The sequence below is a fragment of the Ascaphus truei genome, chromosome 10 (genome assembly GCF_040206685.1).
Source record: "Ascaphus truei isolate aAscTru1 chromosome 10, aAscTru1.hap1, whole genome shotgun sequence".
NCBI lineage: Eukaryota > Metazoa > Chordata > Amphibia > Anura > Ascaphidae > Ascaphus > Ascaphus truei.
Genome location: NC_134492.1, coordinates 41,940,986 through 41,960,221, shown reverse-complemented (window position 1 = coordinate 41,960,221; position 19,236 = coordinate 41,940,986). Strand labels below are relative to the sequence as shown.

The 19,236-nt window shown below is 43.0% G+C and overlaps 1 protein-coding gene across 1 annotated transcript in view; it reads right to left on the bottom strand.

Annotated features, from left to right (window-relative positions):
• Positions 1–19,236, bottom strand: part of OLFML2B (olfactomedin like 2B) — a 75,186-nt gene that overhangs the window by 19,374 nt on the left and 36,576 nt on the right. Inside the window, exons 2-5 of the mRNA XM_075616809.1 lie at positions 15,503–15,766; positions 12,655–12,762; positions 9,340–9,516; positions 1,131–1,347 (exon numbers count right to left, since the gene is read on the bottom strand). Of these exons, the coding sequence (XP_075472924.1) occupies positions 1,131–1,347; positions 9,340–9,516; positions 12,655–12,762; positions 15,503–15,766 (766 nt within the window). The remainder of the gene's footprint in view (positions 1–1,130; positions 1,348–9,339; positions 9,517–12,654; positions 12,763–15,502; positions 15,767–19,236) is intronic.

The window sequence follows — 19,236 nt, the reverse complement described above, 5'->3', positions numbered from 1 at the left end:
GTGTATATATATCGCGTGTTGATATAGCGCGTGTATATATAGCGCCTGTATATATAGCGTGTGTTGATATAGCGTGTGTATATATAGCGCGTGTTGATATAGCGCGTGTTGATATAGCGCGTGTAGATATAGCGTGTGTATATATAGCGCGTGTTGATATATAGCGCGTGTTGATATAGCGCGTGTATATATAGCGCGTGTATATATAGCGCGTGTTGATATATAGCGCGTGTTGATATATAGCGCGTGTTGATATATAGCGCGTGTTGATATAGCGTGTGTATATATAGCGCGTGTTGATATAGCGTGTGTATATATAGCGCGTGTATATATAGCGCGTGTATATATAGCGCGTGTATATATAGCGCGTGTTGATATAGCGCGTGTTGATATAGCGCGTGTTGATATAGCGCGTGTTGATATAGCGTGTGTTGATATAGCGTGTGTATATATAGCGCGTGTTGATATAGCGCGTGTTGATATAGCGCGTGTTGATATAGCGCGTGTATATATAGCGCGTGTATATATAGCGCGTGTTGATAGAGCGCGTGTTGATATAGCGCGTGTATATATAGTGTGTTGATATAGCGTGTATATATAGCGCGTGTGTATATATAGCACGTGTTGATATAGCGCGTGTTGATATAGCGCGTCTTATTGCACACTAGTACGAGAAAGAAAAAATGATGAACCACCAACACAGAATATGATACATACCATTTACTGTCAACTATCTGGCAAAGGACAAAATATGTACAAGGTACTGTACTGAATCTTGATGTATTGACACCAAGAGAAATGTGTTTGAAATGTCTCTTTCAGGATCAATATTACTCTCTAGATATATACTGTGGGGGGTTATTTACCAAAATCTTGTGGCTGCAAAACTGGTTCAAAACCAGTGCAAAAGAATTCCACAAGATGTATCCAGGAAAAAATCCCATTGCTTTCTGTGGGATTTTTTGTTAGAAATATGGTGCCGTTTGTTCACTGATTTTGTCCTAGTTATATAGCAGGAAGACTTTACTGAATACACCCCATAGACACTATTGTATAAAGACCCAGAGTTTAGTTGATTTTCATGTATGCAGTGCACCAAAAACTCTTGAGTTAAATCCATTGGGACTCACGCTGTTCTTCTAAGTCGCTGTCATCCTCCGGGACTTTGGCCTTATAGAAAGTGACCCCCCGCATGACAGGCGGCTTAGGGGCTGGCTTAGCCCTCACGTGAATTTGTCTCTCTGCTAGTGGCCTCCTCTTTACTTGCTGTGGAGGTGCTGGAACCTGCAGCTTTGGGCTGATCACTTTTCCTTGTTCATCCCTCATGAACCTTTCCTCGTATTTGTCCTGAATGGTAAAACATTCAAAATATTAGCATGATAAAACATACATACATATATATATATATATATATATATATATATATATATATATATATATATATATATATATATATATATATATATATACTATATATAGTCTTAATAATAACGATGGCTTTATGATGTAATTCAGTGGTGATACAAAACGAAGGGGTATTACTAGTGTAAATTATTTAATGTGGTGTAAGTGGTAATAGTAGTCAATAAAACATGCAATTACACTGATTCTAAGTGGTAATACAAGTTATTTTATGGTGCAAGTCAATTGATTGTAACCAGAAGTATTAGGGGCCTATGGGGCACATACAGTACAGGTTATCACACCCATTCTAGCATTAACTCCCACTGACTTGAAACGGAGTTAACTCCAGAACAGATGCGATAACCCGTACCGGCACTTGATGCATGAACCCCTGTGTATCAACCTAAGGCCGTGTCCATGGTGAGTGCGACCAAAATGCCGTGCCTCTATGAGGCAAGCGGTAGAGCGCGACCGCACACGCGATGAGAAGATCCAGTGCTCGCGATCCATGAGCAGACAAATAAATTTGTTTCTGCCACGTGACGGGCGGGTCACGTGAGCGGCTCATCCAATGAGGGTGCACCAGCCCTATGACGTCTCGGCAACGCCTCAGACACGCCCCCCAGTCGCATCTACTCCATGGCCACAAAATCGCTGCAACTACAGGCACGAGCTCACCATGGACGAGGACTACAGTGTGTATAGACGCACTGCTCCTTTTTGTGGAGCAGAGCTGTGGCATATGTGCGAACAGTTTCTTATATCTGATGCAGTCTTTTAGACTGCCACCACTTCAGATGTGGAGATTTTTTTGGGGGGGGGGGGTGGGATGCAGATAAAAGGGAAACAGAATGGTCCACAGAGACGCAGAATGTGATTCTGTACACCATGTAACTGCTTCCCAACTCCTCCTACTGACACTCCAAGGTGCAAGCTGGGGCCGACAGGGCGAAATTATGGCGAAATGCGTTGATACAAGGGCAGGATGACAATGCCCCGATTTTGCTCCAAAATTGCCTTGACACACAGACCCCTATGTCTTTTTAAGATGTAATTCCATTGGCTCTTTCAATACATCTTTTTACAAAGCCCCAGTAGATCTCAGCACACACAATGAAGGCAAAAGTGAAGTACTGTATCTCTGAATGTTTCTGAATACAGATTTATAATGCCATGTGATAATACTATTAATATATCAAATTGAATACATGTATTATGAACAAATAAGACTTATTAATAAGGGTCTCACAAATTTTACAGCAAAGTGCTAATGGAAATGGAAGATAGTTACACCCAGATAGCACATACTGTAGTTGACATAAAACATTAGGCAGTGTAACTGAAGAAAGCATGTTTTTCTATTTCCAGATGAATGGATGGCCTAGTTGGAACCAATACTGAAGTAAGTACTTTAGCACCTAGCAAGGGTTGTAAATGTAGTGCTACCAATGCCCCTCTCTTTGCAAATAACTCCCGCTACATGCTATTCTCAGGGCTACTTTGTGGGGTAACTCAGGAGAATTCCAGCCCTTTTCTTCTACAGTAGTGTTTAACAAGAAACTCCACAATTATATTGAATGGGACTGGAATACTAACTTGGAACGGGGTGAATGTCTTTTCTGCCACATTTCCTTTTTTAAAGATGAATTATTTATTGTAGTTGAGATATAAATAATCTTTTCTCTTCTAGAGTTGGGGACATTGTCCCTACAAACACACCACTGATTATTCCTAACAATACTCCTTAGCCCTAAAATGTATGTCTGCTGAGAAATGATTCATAAGGATGAGGGAATTATTAGGAGTTTTAAGCCTGCGTGATTCATTGAATGTTTTGATGCATTATCACAATTAAATAGGAATAAACTGTCGTCATAGGCTAACATTATATTTTACCTTTATTTCCTACTGTTCATATGGTCTGTATACATATTAAATTTTTACAACCAGCAATTCAATAATACTGGATTAGATTGCTGATTTTTTTAGTATACCAATCTAATGTAATTATGATCAAAACTACCTGTCAAATATGAACAATAAAAAAATTAATCAAAAACTTTTTTCATTTGGGGATTAGTTTAGCAATTTTGTTATGATCTCCTCGCATCATGTTCTCACATCATTAAAAGGTCATAAAATACAGGTTTTATTTATGTTACTGGCTAGACTGCATACAAAATGTTCTGTAAACCAAAGTGATGCAATGGGGGAGTGTCAGACCCTCGGTAAATTCATAAAGAAAACTCTTGTAAAGAGTTCAAAATAATCATACACATATTTATAGTGATGTTAAGGGGGCGGTGGCAAAAATGAGTTTTTAAAGGGAGACGATGTGAACAGGCCCATGTTTACCAAGTTGGGCTATTCTTTAAGACTTGATAGGACTCCTGATGAAGCACGTAAGCGAAATGCGTAGAGTCACAGAGCAGCAGCTACCAATCGGAGGGGAGAGATGTCACCACGCCAGCCCATGTGAGACGGGAGGAAACACAAGCACCGGGATCGTCCGGGGCACCAGCTCATCGGCGGCGTGGGGTGAGATTGGACTTCCGCGTAGGGATTACCTGCCTCCGTTACCATCATATTAAACATAATGCCTAAAAAAATGTCACAAATGTGAGTTTGAATTTGTGGAGTCTAAGCCATAAACAAATATTGTGTTTAGTACGATCTGCACCATCTTTTTGCTCTCTTTTAAGGGTGGGAATGAGCACTACATCTCTTCAACATCTAACAGATGAGAAGTCTTACACCTGGTTAAAGAAGACTACGTCCAGGTTTATATGTTGGATGTGCCTATATTCTTTTGATACTTTGGGAGTGCGCATTTTCGAGATTCTCTATATTCATTTAGCACACTTACTGTAGATACAGTATTGCACTATTCTTGCATTTCTTTGTCTTTTTCCGGTTTTCGTGCTCCCCTTATTTCCAAGATCTCAACTTCCAGTACTTCAGAGAACCGTCATTTTTTGGGTTTTGAGCTGCATACTGGTCATATTTATTGTATTTGTCACGAATTTAAGTTACAGTATATAAAATCATTTTTCACGTGATTGATTTAACTTTATTGTTTTACTTTAGTATTTCACTTGGGTTTTGGATTCCACACATTAAGAGCGCCGGGTGTTTTCTTGGTTCACTATTTTTCAAGACACATTCCATTCAAGTTAACGAGTTGTAAAGTGTCCTCAGGTGCAAAAAGGTGTCTTCTGGAATAGCACTACTTAGTAAATATGGGCAATAGGGTACGAGCTAGCCACAATAGCTGTAGATCAAAAGCCACATTTTATTCTAAGATACATCAACACCACTTAATGCCAGAGGAGCCTACATGGCATTAGTTATTGGTTAACAATATCCCTACGTGGCGAAGTGTCATTTCCTTTGGCTCCCACTATTCAACGAAAGCAGCCATCCAATATGCTGAGAAGCTGCCTACCCTTAGTCATGATGTTTTAGGGAGTCATTCTACTTCTGCCAGAGCGGTCGTTCGGACTCAAATACACATGGACTTCAATTGTTTTTTGCGGCCAAAAACGTCACGAGCATCCGGTACGGAGTATACCAAATGTACCCCTAAGTTCCATTTTGATGAAGCGAAGACGGCTTTACAGTATGTTGAACATGAGCCATAGTGACGAGTAAGGCGACACATAGGTAATGATGCTATAACTTCCATTCACTTGAATTATATTGAATAGAGTCTTCTCTGTGGTGTCCACTTTTACTGTTCTCTGTCTGTATTACCTGTGTCCTCACAATTTTCTCTCTCCCCACTCCCTGTCCATTTCTAATATGTATTCAATGAGTAGGCAGAAGAATGAACAAATAATAATAAATGTAAAAAAAAAAAATACTAAGTAGTAAGGGGCATGCAGTACTGTATATTAAATATTTCGCCCATCCGAATTGTTTTACAATCCCGATGCTACAGTATATATAACTTTCTGCATATTATCGTGCCCGTTACGTTGTGAACGTAAAGTGTCACCACCAAAATGAAGGCTTTTTGTACAGTATTTGAAGTCTTTATTACAAATATAGATTCCACAGTTGAAATGATTAAGATGAAGTTCAATCATTTCACCCGTCCATCATTCTGTATCTGTTCTCTGTGGTCCTTTTTAATGTGGTTGCCATGTTTTTGTACGTCTCTGTGCTGGAGAATACTTTAGTTCTTATTAACTGAATGGAGCCAAACTCTTCTCCAGCACTGGGAATAGGGGCCTAAGGGCCTATGCGTCCTATGCCAAATGAACTAACTAAACGACGTATTCTGCAATGGCTCCTTTTTCCCCTTTTCTTGCTACTGTACATGCAGAGGGTGGTCAGAAGTGGTCAAGTAAATCTCCACAAGTCTCACTAATGTTCAGAGATCGCTGGCAAAAGTATCAAAGAAAGAAGTGTGTGAGAAGTGTTGCCAGCACCTCCTGCAGTGAGAGCAATGGAAGTGAAGCAGTGTGGTAGTGACCATTTTAAGTTTTCGTTACAAAGCTACTGGAGAACTAAAAAGTAATGTTTATATGGGTTTTGGTAATGCTAAATGTGTGTATGCGTGTATGCGTGTATGTGTGTATGTGTGTGTGTATGTGTGTGTGTATGTGTGTATGCGTGTATGCGTGTATGCGTGTCTGCGTGTCTGCGTGTATGCGTGTATGCGTGTATGCGTGTATGCGTGTATGCGTGTATGCGTGTATGCGTGTATGTGTAGAAGTAACGTCTAAGGACCTGAAACTAGCACTAGATAAACCTGTTGAATTCCATAACACCTACAAAATAATCGTCCATGTTTGAATGTAGTGCCAGATTAAGACCCTCTGGGGCCCGTAGGCACCAAGAGTTTGGGGGCCTTTCCCCGAGGCAGCCCTCCTCCTGCAGCGGCAATCGTGTCGGCGGCGGGATCCTTCCGACCGGAGGGGGGAGCTGGAGGGCAGGTGGAAGTTAGGTACCGGCGCCGACAAGAGGAGGTAGTGCGGGGCCCCCTATAAGGTGCCGGACCCTTGCCCTAAAAACGGCCCTAAAATTAAACAGGTACACCCCCCATATCAGCGGCCCCCTAACCTTGGGGGCCCCTAGGCATGTGTCCACTGTGTCTAATGGGTAATCCGGCCCTGTCAGAATGTCAGGTGGGATATCTACGATCAGAGTGGATGACTCCGTGGTTTACTGCAAGTGTAGCTAGTTTAAAAGCCACAGTGGATGTGATCTAAGGGTTGTCGTGTACAAAACAAATTGTTTAAATGGAGCAGTTTTGACGTGTATAAAGATTGAAATTGTAATCTATGAGATCATATATATATATATATATATATATATATATATATACATACATACATACATACATACATACATACATACATACATACATACATACATACACACACATGCACGACTGCCTTCTGTGAATGATAATTCTAATGCATTAGGCCTAACTAGGGCCCATATTTACTAACCGGTTATATTATGTAGCCCCTTGCTAAAACCAGGCCTGGTTTTATGCATGAAGGCTATATTCTATGCTGGCAGTGTGGGGGTTAAACCAGATTAACGGATTTCTTGCGCATCGCGCGCCCCCTCCAGTCTCCGTGTGCACGCACGCCGCATGTACGCAAACACTGCCTTAAGGCAGTCTGTGGTCTGAGGTACCATGGAAGCAGACTTGGGCTGAGCTCAGTAAGAAGGCGGTGCGATGTGCGCGCGCTAACGTGCGCCCGAACGTCCGTCGCAAATTTGGGTTGTGCGGTGGGAGTTTTCAAACTGAAAACTCCACATTTTGCCAGCGCAACCCAAATTGAAATTTGGGGCTACAGTCACGTGACGCGAGCTGGTTCAGCCAATAAAGGCGAACCAGCTCCGTGATGCGTTCGTTACACGCCCCCGCCACGTCCCTAAACGCCACGATCTGCATCCTGCAGTTTGAGCACAGATTGCTGTGCTGCAGGAGCGAGCGGCGGGGGCGCGAACGCTAGCAAGCTGCCGTAGCAGCCTGTCTGAGCGAGCCCTTAGGCCTCGTTCAGGGTGGCAGAGACAGGAGGTGGAGGGCGCGCGTCCGCGTGTGCGAGCGTCACTCTGCTGGGTGATTTGTGCACATCATCCCCAGCAGACCTTTACTAGCGTTGAGGAGGCGGGTTTACAGAGCTCAGCTTAGGGATGGGTGTTGCTCTGTTCAAATCATTTTCAAGAATGATTTGATTGGCTGCCGAAGTACCAGTGACACTGCTGCAGCTTCAAAAAACAACTTGAGTATGCAAACTGTAGCAAGCGTCAACTCTGTACTTCGGCGACAGGGTAGCTTCTACCCTGACAACTGATATTGACTTTAAATACTTTGTTTCGAACGTGCGCGCGTACGTCGCGAAGCAGGCACCCTGAACGAGGCCTTAGTCTTGCATGAGAGCTAGCTCAGAGGTAGACCACAATGTTGCAGCTTCCTGGCGCATGAGGCATGACTCAGAGCTTGGAAGATTCTAGCAGCTCATGTGACCAGTGAGGTGATGCTGTGCAACACTTTGTTTTGCCCAGAGACTTCGGAAGGTTCACACCCCCAGGGTATATAAATTGGGGAACCGCCCTTTAGGATTAGGTGTGTCCTGGGGTCCTGAGTGAAGAGAGGCCTGAGAAGGTGAGCTGGGTTAAGTGGGTCCCAGTTGTGCCAGAGTACAGACCCCAGGGAAGGCAAGCAGAGCAGCACGCCATATCATCAGGCAGGAGAATAAAGGGGAAGCCTTCTCCTTGCACAGAGCATAGAGGAGGGAGACTCAGGGTAAATGCAAGACAAGTTGAAATATTAGGTGTTAGTTGATTGCTTGCTAACTTATGGCCTATGATTTACCCACGTTACTGTATGTGCAAATCAAAGCATGCCTGCCAATATACCGTAATGGGAGTTTAATGAATGCTAATAACACAAACAGGGTTTTAGGGAAGCGCTCATGAAAGTGGCCAAATGAAGTGCCCTGAATTACATGGCACATCAGTACACTTATAGTAAAAGACTGCTTTAAGGATATTAATCTGGTGTAAATATGACCGCTGAACACTTGGCCAAGGCTGTTAAAAGTGAGAACTCAAAGACTGCGATGTACTTACTACGTTGTTGGCTTCCTGGAGTGTCAGATCCCATGAAGTGGCGGCTACAACATGGGACACTCAAGGGGTTATGTAATGATCTCAAAATGTGCATGAACGCAATTACACCTATTTTGTAACTATCACACGTGGTTTAAAATATAGAGGTCGCAAACCAGATGAAATGTGCCCCTTTTTCTGCAGCAAAAGAAAATTGTGAGACAGATTCCACATCCAGACCCTGAAATAGAGTTTTTTTGGTGGAGAGGAACGGAGAGAGGAGGCGGGAAGAGGGGAGAGGACGTATGGGAGAGGGAGAGGGGAGTGGAAGGGGGGAGAGGACATATGGGAGGGGGAGAGGGGAAGGGAGAGAAGAACGGGGGTGGGGGTGGGGAGAGAGGGGGGAGGGAAAGAAGAGGGGGATTTGGTAGACTATCTATTGACTTATATACTTCCCAGAACACCGTAAACAACACATGGAGAGATACTTGTGAATGCACCTGAGATACCTACTGTAGGAAATAAGCTCATTTGAATATGCACAGTATATAAAAATAATTTCGATTTGCATAATTCCCCTATATCTCAGGAGTGTTCACAGGTATCTCTCCACGTGTTGTAGTGTTTTGGGAGGTTTACAAGTCAATGGGTACTCTGCTAAATAGGACTCACACTTTCTCTCTCACCTTAACAAAGCTGGGGGAAACTATGAATTTATTGTGCAAATGTGTGATGTTTGGGGAATTTTTAGCCCTATAAGGTTCGGCGAAACGTTTAATAAGGCAGTGTGAGCCAAATGTGAAACAAATGAAGATACCTCATCTTGTACAGGGATATAGGTCACCGAAAGCACCGACTCACGTGGGTATGAGTGTAGGCCGCAGCTGCATCTCTCTGCAGAGCCTTGCCAATGTCAGAGAGGTTATCTTTGATGCTCTTCGTACAGTTCTCTTTTTCTTTCTTGTGCATCGCACTCAGGATTTCATCCACATTGCCTTTGATTTGCTCCTGCTCTTTGGTGAGGTTCTTGGAAACTACCTATATTGCAAAGAAAACATCTTCTGAAGTCACCAGCGAAGCATTGTAATTGCTATCATGTTTAAGGGAATAACTCCACTAGTGCAATAAAAAGAGGAAAAGTGGAGAAGGAATTGTATTATTATTGTGCACTGTATACCCGATCCATTGAGTCAAGTGTTTATAGGCTATAAAAAGCTCTAAGACTAAATATTTTATTCCCAGATTCAATTCAATAGGGTGCTGAGCTTCAGCAAGACAACTCCCATTCAAATAATGAAAGTTAAGGTGTGCTAATAGGGTTGCCAAGTGGCTTCTCCAAAAATACTGGACTCAATGGTGAAAGGTGCGTCAGGTCACTATGTCCAGTATTACAGTACCTCTCATTTTTTACTGGACAGTGTCCAAATACAGGACAGTCCGGTTCAATACTGGACACCTGGCAACCCTATGTGCTAATGCTTGGCACACTTTAATGAATCTGGGCCTTAAGGGCACATTTATCAAATTCTCGTGGCTGCAAGTTATGGGCAAAATGGATACAACATGACCAGATTGATCGAAGAAGAAAAACCACATGGGTATTTGTTATTGTGTTGTTTACCATGCATTTCGAAGTATGAAACTTGATGTTGAGGCGATGTTACCTATGCCAACAAGACCCTTTTGCTCCTGCATGTGAATTCAGAATGATGGTTCTGTCTCCTGCATGTGAATGTAGATTTATGGTTCTGTCTCCTGCATCTCCTGGCTCCATAAAAATACACGCTAGCACAATAGCAATGCAGCCAGGCAAAGCGAATACTTTGTAATGAACTGCTGCTGACTGTTCTGAATCACCGCCATGAACAAATAGAAGCCCTTTGTTTCCATGATCCATCACCATTTTATTTAGATGCTGAAAAAGGCAGCGTGTAATCAGATGGGGTTAATCCACAGGAGACCTTTTTTTGTTGGAAAAATTCCATGTCTCTGAGGTCTTTGAGCCCTGCACTGACTCACTGATTTGCTCAGATTAATCTACTTATTATTATATATATTATATTGTAATTATTCTGTGTTTAATGGATTAAGGGAAATTAAAAAATACATGTGAAAAACGGCCGGCCTTATCGCAAACTTTCTCCTACATAGGAGGCTGGCTTTTCTAATTGATTCTTCATAGCTTGGCAGGTAATACACACACAGTAAATGAGTTATTAGGGTGTTTTGATATCGCAGTAATCTGTGCATATGATATTGTTATCCGAGCATAACCATAGAAGAATTTCGAGCATTAAGCGTCCGGTACTGGGACCACCGTGGTAGCATGACTGCAGCATGTCCCGGTGCCTAGAGCAGTAAGTCTGGCTACATCTGTATTTATTTTATGGAGAACAATAAATGTTACAGTGTAGGGTCTGCTCCCAAGATACACGCTGGAAAAATATGGGAAAGTGGATGCATGGAACAGCCTAAGGTTGTTAGACAGATACAATAAGGAACAAATGGGCACGTTGTTACTGTAGGTCAAAGGGAATCACACTAGGAAGGTCTCACAGGAAGAAGGGGAAAAGGACAGGTAACCTAGGCAAAGTGTATTCCCAATGAACATGTTTCTATGTTTGTGTAGGCATTCCAACAAGCATCTTCTCATGGGTGGGCTTTTCTAATCCTTGTTGGAGACGATTCATGTACTGATGTGGTTTTTATGAGCACTCATTGTTTACAAATCTGGCTTTGGAAGCCATAATTAAAGACCTGAGTTATGTTGGCCAAACAGAATAAAAGTTGATTTTAACTTTACCCAATGAAAGTCATTTTAGAATCTGTGAATAAATTCATGGACCTACTGTTTATAGTCTTTGAGAGGTAACATTGGGTTACAATAGTTAGTACAATAGATGGAAATCACAAGTAGATGCTCTAGGTCAGTGATTCTCAATAGGGGGTTCTGGAACACCTAAGATTTTGTGAGGTATCAACAAGGGGATCACCGAAAGGTGTGTGTGTGGACTGAGTACCTAGTAAGGCCCCAAAATGCAGTTTATCGTGGATGGTATAGCTGTCAATAACAGTAGGAGTCTCCAAAGTCACTGCCCACAATGCTTTGCATTCACAGTGGCAAGGCATTGTGGGGCGTGACATTGGAAGCTTCCGCAGTAATTAACAGCTATACCAACCATGCTGTCTGCACACACCAAGGTGCAGTTTGGGGTCTTTATTAAGAGTGTACCCCTCATGAGCTCAGGACACTATATTGCCTGGGATCGGTCAAAAGTTCTATTAGCAATAGTCTGATGAGTAAGCAATTAAATGTATTAATTAGGAGTTTGCAGAACAAATCTTTTCTAGCAAAGGGTGTACAATGTAAAAAAGGTTGTGAATCACTGCTCTAAGCAACATAAGTAGTGACCGAGAGACATTTAAATTACCAGGAAAGCTCAGAGGTCTGAGCAGAGCATAATTGTTACATCTTAACAAATACAGTATATTGTTTCAGTCCCATAAAATCCCATCATTATCACAGGAAAGAAGAAGAAAGAGGCCTCCTTATTTCGACTTCCATGTAATTAGGTGGAAACGTACACAGCAAACAATTCAAATCTTCTACTTTTGGGATCACACACATCATTCACAGGCATCTTTTAAATTATGTAATACTTACAAATTACCAACACTGAGTAACAAATAACTGGCATCTCTAGCTGCCTGTATTATCTGGTAAGGATCTGTCATTCAGGTTGTATGTATGTAATCTGGAGCATAGCATAGAATGTCAGGCTCTTTTTTATTTAAAACATGAATGTAAATTCCTGATCTGTTGTTGCTTCTATTAATGGCGTTAGAATAAAGAGTTGCTTAATCGCTCTGTTGGAATTATGTTTTTTTACATTGCCATTTCTGGAACATATTCATTCATAAACCCCACTACTGGTTTGAAAACAAATAGGATCACCATATATTATAAAGATGCAGTATGCTCTAACTTGTTATGCCGGTCTTAGATTTAGTGGTGCGTCCAGAATTAATTAATTTATTTTAGAAGATATTTTACCATGAAAAAATACTTTGGTAGTTACCACAGTGTATGTCCAAAGTGCTTATTGTGGTCAGTAAAATTACCCACACAAAATACTCAATAACTAGGATGACTTAATATACTATACAACCTCTCACCTCTTCAAGTTTCTCAACACGGCCAACAATTTTTGTAGTAACAGAGTGCAGTTTCAGTAGATCCAACCCATAGAAGGCTCCTTCCAGCATTTCTATAATGGTTGAGAGCTGCAAGACAAGAAACACATTTCTTATTAAAAAAGCCCCCGTAGGAGACGTGTGCAGAGGTACAACCAGGGAGGCATAGATTATGGAAATAGTGCTTTTTATTATGTCCCGTAGCTTCAAAACAATACAGCTTCATGTCAGCAAAAACAAATCATACAGCCTATCCATTTGTAAGGCCTGACTCACACTTCCCAGTCCCTCTCTGCAGGGCTGGGTGGCTAGGCCTCTGGCCAACCTCTGACCCTAAAGACAAAAGAGGGGCTCTTCACATCAGTCTCCGGGTCTGGGTTTGTGTCCGTGGTGGGGGAGGGGCCTCTAGTGGGTTCCACGGTACGCTGCACCCTGGAATAGAGGGTTCTGGTTCCTGGGATCTCTCTGGCAGCACAGCCCTTCTGAGCTAGGCTACGGCCCCAGCCACTACGCGCGGGCTCAGGTCGGAGCGCCTGGCGGCGCGTGCACCTTGGCATGCCGTGATCTGTGTGTGATGGGAGGGGGGCATGGCCAGGGGTGCGGCCATGACGTCACGCAGCTGGTTCGCCCTCATTGGCTGAACCGCCGCCGTGACGTGTCCAATGCTCGGCAGCCGCGCCAAAAGACAAATTTATTGTTTTTGGCAAAGGCGGTCGCATATCGCGCTTCCCACAGGCGCGTGCAGGCAGCCACTGGGGCCGGCCCCATAGACGGCTGTACCTTGTGTGCACCGCGCACGCAGCCGCGGCCACTGGGGGCATAGCCTAAGTGTGCTGCCTTTTTAAACCAGGGAAAGACCCTGTCGCAGCCCCATATACCATCAACTCATGACCTGCAGAGGTTGCTGCACTTCAGAAGCTGGATAGTGAGTGCAGCTCAGCAGGCTTTTCTACCCATTTTCGAATAACACAAAAGTAAGTTGATCTTCTAGTTGATTTTTCTCTGCAAAAAAACTGTACAGGCATACCCCGCATTAACGTACGCAATGGGACCGGAGCATGTATGTAAAGCGAAAATGTACTTAAAGTGAAGCACTACCTTTTTTCCACTTATTGATGCATGTTCTGTACTGCAATCATCATATACGTGCATAATTGATGTAAATAACACATTTGTAACAGGCTCTATAGTCTCCCCGCATGCGCACAGCTTCGGTACAGGTAGGGAGCCGGTATTGCTGTTCAGGACGTGCTGACAGGCGCATGCGTGAGCTGCTGTTTGCCTATTGGGCGACATGTACTTACTCGTGAGTGTACTTAAAGTGAGTGTCCTTAAAGCGGGGTATGCCTGTATAGTAGTTTTTAACTCTCTGGTAAAAAGAAATGGGCAAACCCTGTGTGGGAAGGAAGCACAATTTTGATGTTTCTTTTTATCAACATTCAACTCCATCTATCTGCAAATTATAATATATATATATATATATATGCAAATACAACTGTATGCTCATCTGCATGTCTTAGGCAGGTCTGCAACCCCGCCTTTCCCCATCATCACCCAGCATACAGCACTTCCACTGCAGCAAGGGATTCTGGGAAATGACATGCAAATGAGCACACAGTGTCACTTTTTGCCTCAAAAACCATTTTTAACATGGTTCCCTATAGGCTTAAGCATGCTGCATGGTCACAGCTTTGAGCACAGCCACGGTTAAGGTGCATACCCAGAAAACCACCCACAGACAGCTGTTTCGACCTTGATGGGTCTCATCAGTGTGGGGTTGATTTTAACTGGGTATGCATGAGAGGCTATGGGATAGGCTATACCATAATACATATATATATATATAATTGTTTGTTTGTTTGTTTTAAGTAAAAAAAAAAAAACAAACACATTTATGCACATAAGGGTCTGGATTTTTTTCTTTTTTTTAATTACCAATATTATATAGTTCCCCTTATATTTTTATGCATATTGGAAATGGTAACAGCGGCGATATGAACCTGGCGCCAACATTTCCAAATTACGGAAGGACTTTAGCGTCCTTTGAAACTGCTTTGAAAATGGTTTCATGCAGCCAGCTGTTGTAGCATCAATAGCACTTCCACGCGTTTCCTCGTGGTGATGACAGCTCAGGGCAAGCCTTGGGAAATAATGAGTTGCGTAACAGTAGTGCTAGGGACAGTGGAGCGTGAAATCAGAGTAACTATGCATGTGTAACTGGATCTTAGAGTAAACGTTCAAGCTGACCAAGATGTTATGGAGTCCTGTGGATAGGAAGTAGAAACATGGAATTTCTAATGATGTAACTGACTTGGTTCACAAACCTTTACAAATTGGGAGTGACCATTAACCTCTTCATCATCATGAGCTCAACGGATTCATTAAAGCATTAATTAAACTTAGTGACCAAATGGAAGTGAAAGCATGGGCAACTTAGAAAAGGAATCAGATTTTCATCCAGTTTAAATTCTTTCAGCTTTTTTATATTAGGGCTGAAAAACCACAAGTTGCAATGTCATTGTGGCAAATAAATGTTGGAAGCTAGAGGTCTTCTTCTGAGGTGATGTTAGTCCATAAGACACCTTCTGGCACTGAAGGACTCCTTATTGCCCATTCACTTGAATGGACCATGTGGTGTCTCATGGAATAACACTGCTTGGTAAATATTCAGCCAAAACGTTTCTGTTAAAAGGTTCCGTCAAACCTATTCTAATTTTCAAACTTTTTTTGGAAGGTTTGAGCCAACCGTAGGTGGAGCGAATTTGGTGAAGTGCACACATCTCAAATTATGAATCCTGCTACATCGTTACCTACAGATTTTGAAGTTTACCTTGAATCCGTCGCTTTCTGTTTCTCTGAGTTTCTTCAGACGGAAGTCCCCCTCGCAGGGATTGAGGGCAGATGGCGGTGCCACACAGGCGCACTTGCAGTCTGGTCCTGACGTGATGGTTTCTACGGTATAGAAGTCCTCTGGTTGTGAGTGCCCGTTGTTAGTCCTTTGACACGCGTCCCTACTCAGTGGTTTCACGACACACTTGCACTTGCAGTTGGATCCCTCTGATATGGCCTTCACCTTGTCATAGTCACCCAGCAGCTGCTCATCAAAACAAACATATTTAATGAAGACACTGAATAACAAAGAAGCATTAAGAGCAGACATGTCAACTCTCACTGATTTACTGTGAGTCTCACCGCTATGGGGTCCGTTTCACAGATTTTTAGCAAGAGCACTAGACTTCAATGGAGTCTCATGCATAGAAATCAGTAGTTTTCCATTAAAATGTCATTGGTTTTTGGTCCATGGAGGTTGACATCTCTGTAAGAGTCATCACAAATAAACTACATAAATCAATATAAAATGTAACCCACAGCACTCAAAAAAGATCATTAATCACTCAACAAGATAAATGCAAAAATAAACTCTTATTCAGTTAAGTCACTATAGAGCAGGGGAGCGCCAACTTTTGCAGTTGCGGCCCCCTGCCTTCCCTCCGCTGGTGCTTGCGCCCCCTCCCTTAAACGTGACCCAGGGCGTCATTTGATGCGTGTGACGACACGTCTCTTGACCCCGCGGCGTCACGATGCGTTGCCATGGACACGAGTGACGCCGGCAGGGTCAAGGTAAGAAATAGAATTGCAGAGGCCTCACGCGATCCCCCCGGCATTTCATTTTAATGCCTCGGGGAATAGCGCAGGGCCCCTTCAACGGCCCACGCCCCCCTCCCCAGAAAAATCTGGGAGCCCCCGCCCACTTTGCGCACTGCTGCTATAGAGTATCACAGCATTATTCACATACAATTGAGACAGTGTCTCGATATCGCCCATATACTTCTCAGTGGTGTACGCACATGGACAGGACACTATAATATAAAAATACAACAATACAATCACAGGAACCTGTAACAACAATATACAAAGGATACATTTGAATGACTGTTCTTTATTTAAAGGAGCAATTCATGCGCTTTATTTATTTATTATCTTTTAACATAGGATTGAAGCAGATTGGAGCTGAACACCATTAATTTCAGCTCTGGGGACCACCTGCTTCCCGAGATACACACCTCCAAAGGGGGTGTCGGTATCTCTGCAAAGTTTAAAGGTCCCACATCACGTGGGCCAGTAGGAAGCTGCACCTGATGATGTCACGCCTTCCTATTGGCCACCAGGGCACGAGAACGTTGAAACTCCGGCATTACTTGAACCATGCTACCCAAGCGGAGCAGCTACTGGCACGCCCTACGGAGGTCTGTATCTCCGGAAGAAGGGGGTCCCTGCAGCTGAAATTAGTGGGGTTCTGGGGTTAATACTGTACTATGTTCAAAAAAAAATAAAAAAATAAAATTGCATGCGGGGATTGCCTTTTTAAGAATTCTTCCTAACTATTCACCTACGTACTGTAGACCAGGTGAAAATCGGGCTACACTATAAGAACATATGGCTATTATAGTTGCAGACAAACGTCACATCATAAAGACGTCTGATGATACAAATACGCAGAAACGTAACACACATAATTGTTACGCACAGTCCTATAATTGCGAGAAACATACAATCTGCACTTCAGCAATTACGCTAATCCAAGATTTCATTAGCATCATTTTTTACCAGAGGCTAACTACTTTGTACCACCTAGCTTTAAATCCCATTGTAAATAAACAAATGAATGTTAGCACAACGCTAATATTTTTATGCCAACGCTGTTTTTTAGTTTACTACAAATTAGGCCGAAGAGTCTGTCTTATTCAATAAATAGCAATAGACATGGAACATGCAACCAATGTTTCCATTACCTTGTGGGATTGTCATTACGATGAAGGGGGCAGTTAATGTGTCTAATGGTCCCCTATATTTATTATTGAATAAAATAATAATTTCCCTATTTATAGAAACGTTATATATTGGCGTCACATATATATTGGCACATCAATGGAAACAGTAGACGTATGTTGATCATTTTTCAGGCGTTTAGCATGTGGGAACTAACAAGTTTGCATTGTCCAACTAATCTCTTCACAAAGTGACGACCCTTCCAAAAACCTTTTTTCTAAATCTTCCCAAGATCAAAAAAACAAAGAAATGCCTCCTCAATTAAACAAAATGTTATTTTTCCCACAAGATATTTGTGCAGACGTTAAATGCTCTGACGTTTCAAGGTCACTGGCCTCAAAAAATAATCGCTGGCTCCAACAGTCCTGAGTCTACTTGGATCTCTTCTATTGTCTGCTTGGAGAATTGACAACAGTTGAAGAACTGGTTAACCACACACTGTGGTAATGTGCAGTGCTTCTCAGTCTGAACCAGAGTGAACAGGGTTGCTGAAGTCAGCATTTTGGCCATGGATAATGTAATGAGTTTTGTGTGATTATAAAAGCAATAAAGCTTATGTATAAGAAAGACAAACTTTTTATTAACAGGCAACCACCATGTTGTGGAGCGCAGTTTCTTCCTGGTTGAATCACATGACTCCAACAACTCCCCCTGCCTCACTGCTAGGATTCCTTTTTAAATTATTCTATTAATAACACTGTTTAATATAAGGGACCATCTATAAATGCCCTTTGGAATGCTCGCTCCCTCTCTAACAAGTTCCTCTCTGTGCATGACTTCTTTCTCTCTCACTCCCTGCTTCTCTTTGCTATAACTGAGACCTGGCTCACTCAGTCTGCTCTGGAAGCTGCCCTCTCTTATGGTGGCCTTTCTTTCTCCCACACTCCGCGCCCTGAAGGCAGGGGTGGAGGTTGGGGCTCCTGCTCTCCTCTCTCTGCCGTTACCGAACTCTTCCTATTCCCCCCTCTCTTGCTTTTCCCTCCTTTGAGGTTCACACTGTCCAGATCTTCTCTCCTCTCCCTGTCCACGTGGCTGTCATCTATCGCCCACCTACCTCTACTCATCCCCCCTCTGCCTTTCTCTCTCACTTTGAATCCTGGCTCTCTTTCTTTCTCTCCTCAGACTCCCCTGTTCTTCTCCTTGGGGACTTCAATTGCCACATTGATGACCCCTCTCTCCCTTGGGCTTCCCGCTTTCTTTCTCTATACTCTTCTTTTGGCCTTCAACAGTGGACTGCAGCCAGCACCCACAAGGATGGCCACTACTTAGGCCTGGTTTTCACTAAAAACTTCTCTCTCTCTGATTTCTCCATTTCCCCTTTTCCCCTTTTCCTCTCTCTGACCATCACCTCATCTCATTCTCTCTATCTCACTTCTCCCCTTCTCCACCTCCATCTACCCACCGGTTCAGAAACCTGCACTCTATTCACTTACCTGACTTTGAGTCCACGTTACGCTCCTCCCTCTCCTCTCTAAGCTCTGCTACAGACCCTGACAACCTGGTCAGGAACTACAACTCTGTCTTGTCCTCCTCTCTTGATCTACATGCCCCGCTTTCTCTCTGCCGCACTCGCCCTTTTAACCCTAGGTCCTGGTTAAATTCCCACATGCGCATGCGTTCCTACACTCGTTCCTCTGAACGCCTCTGGAGGAAATCTCATACTCTCGCAGACTTCCTTCACTACAAATTTATGCTATCCTGTTTCAACTCTGCCCTCTCGCAAGCTAAACAAGC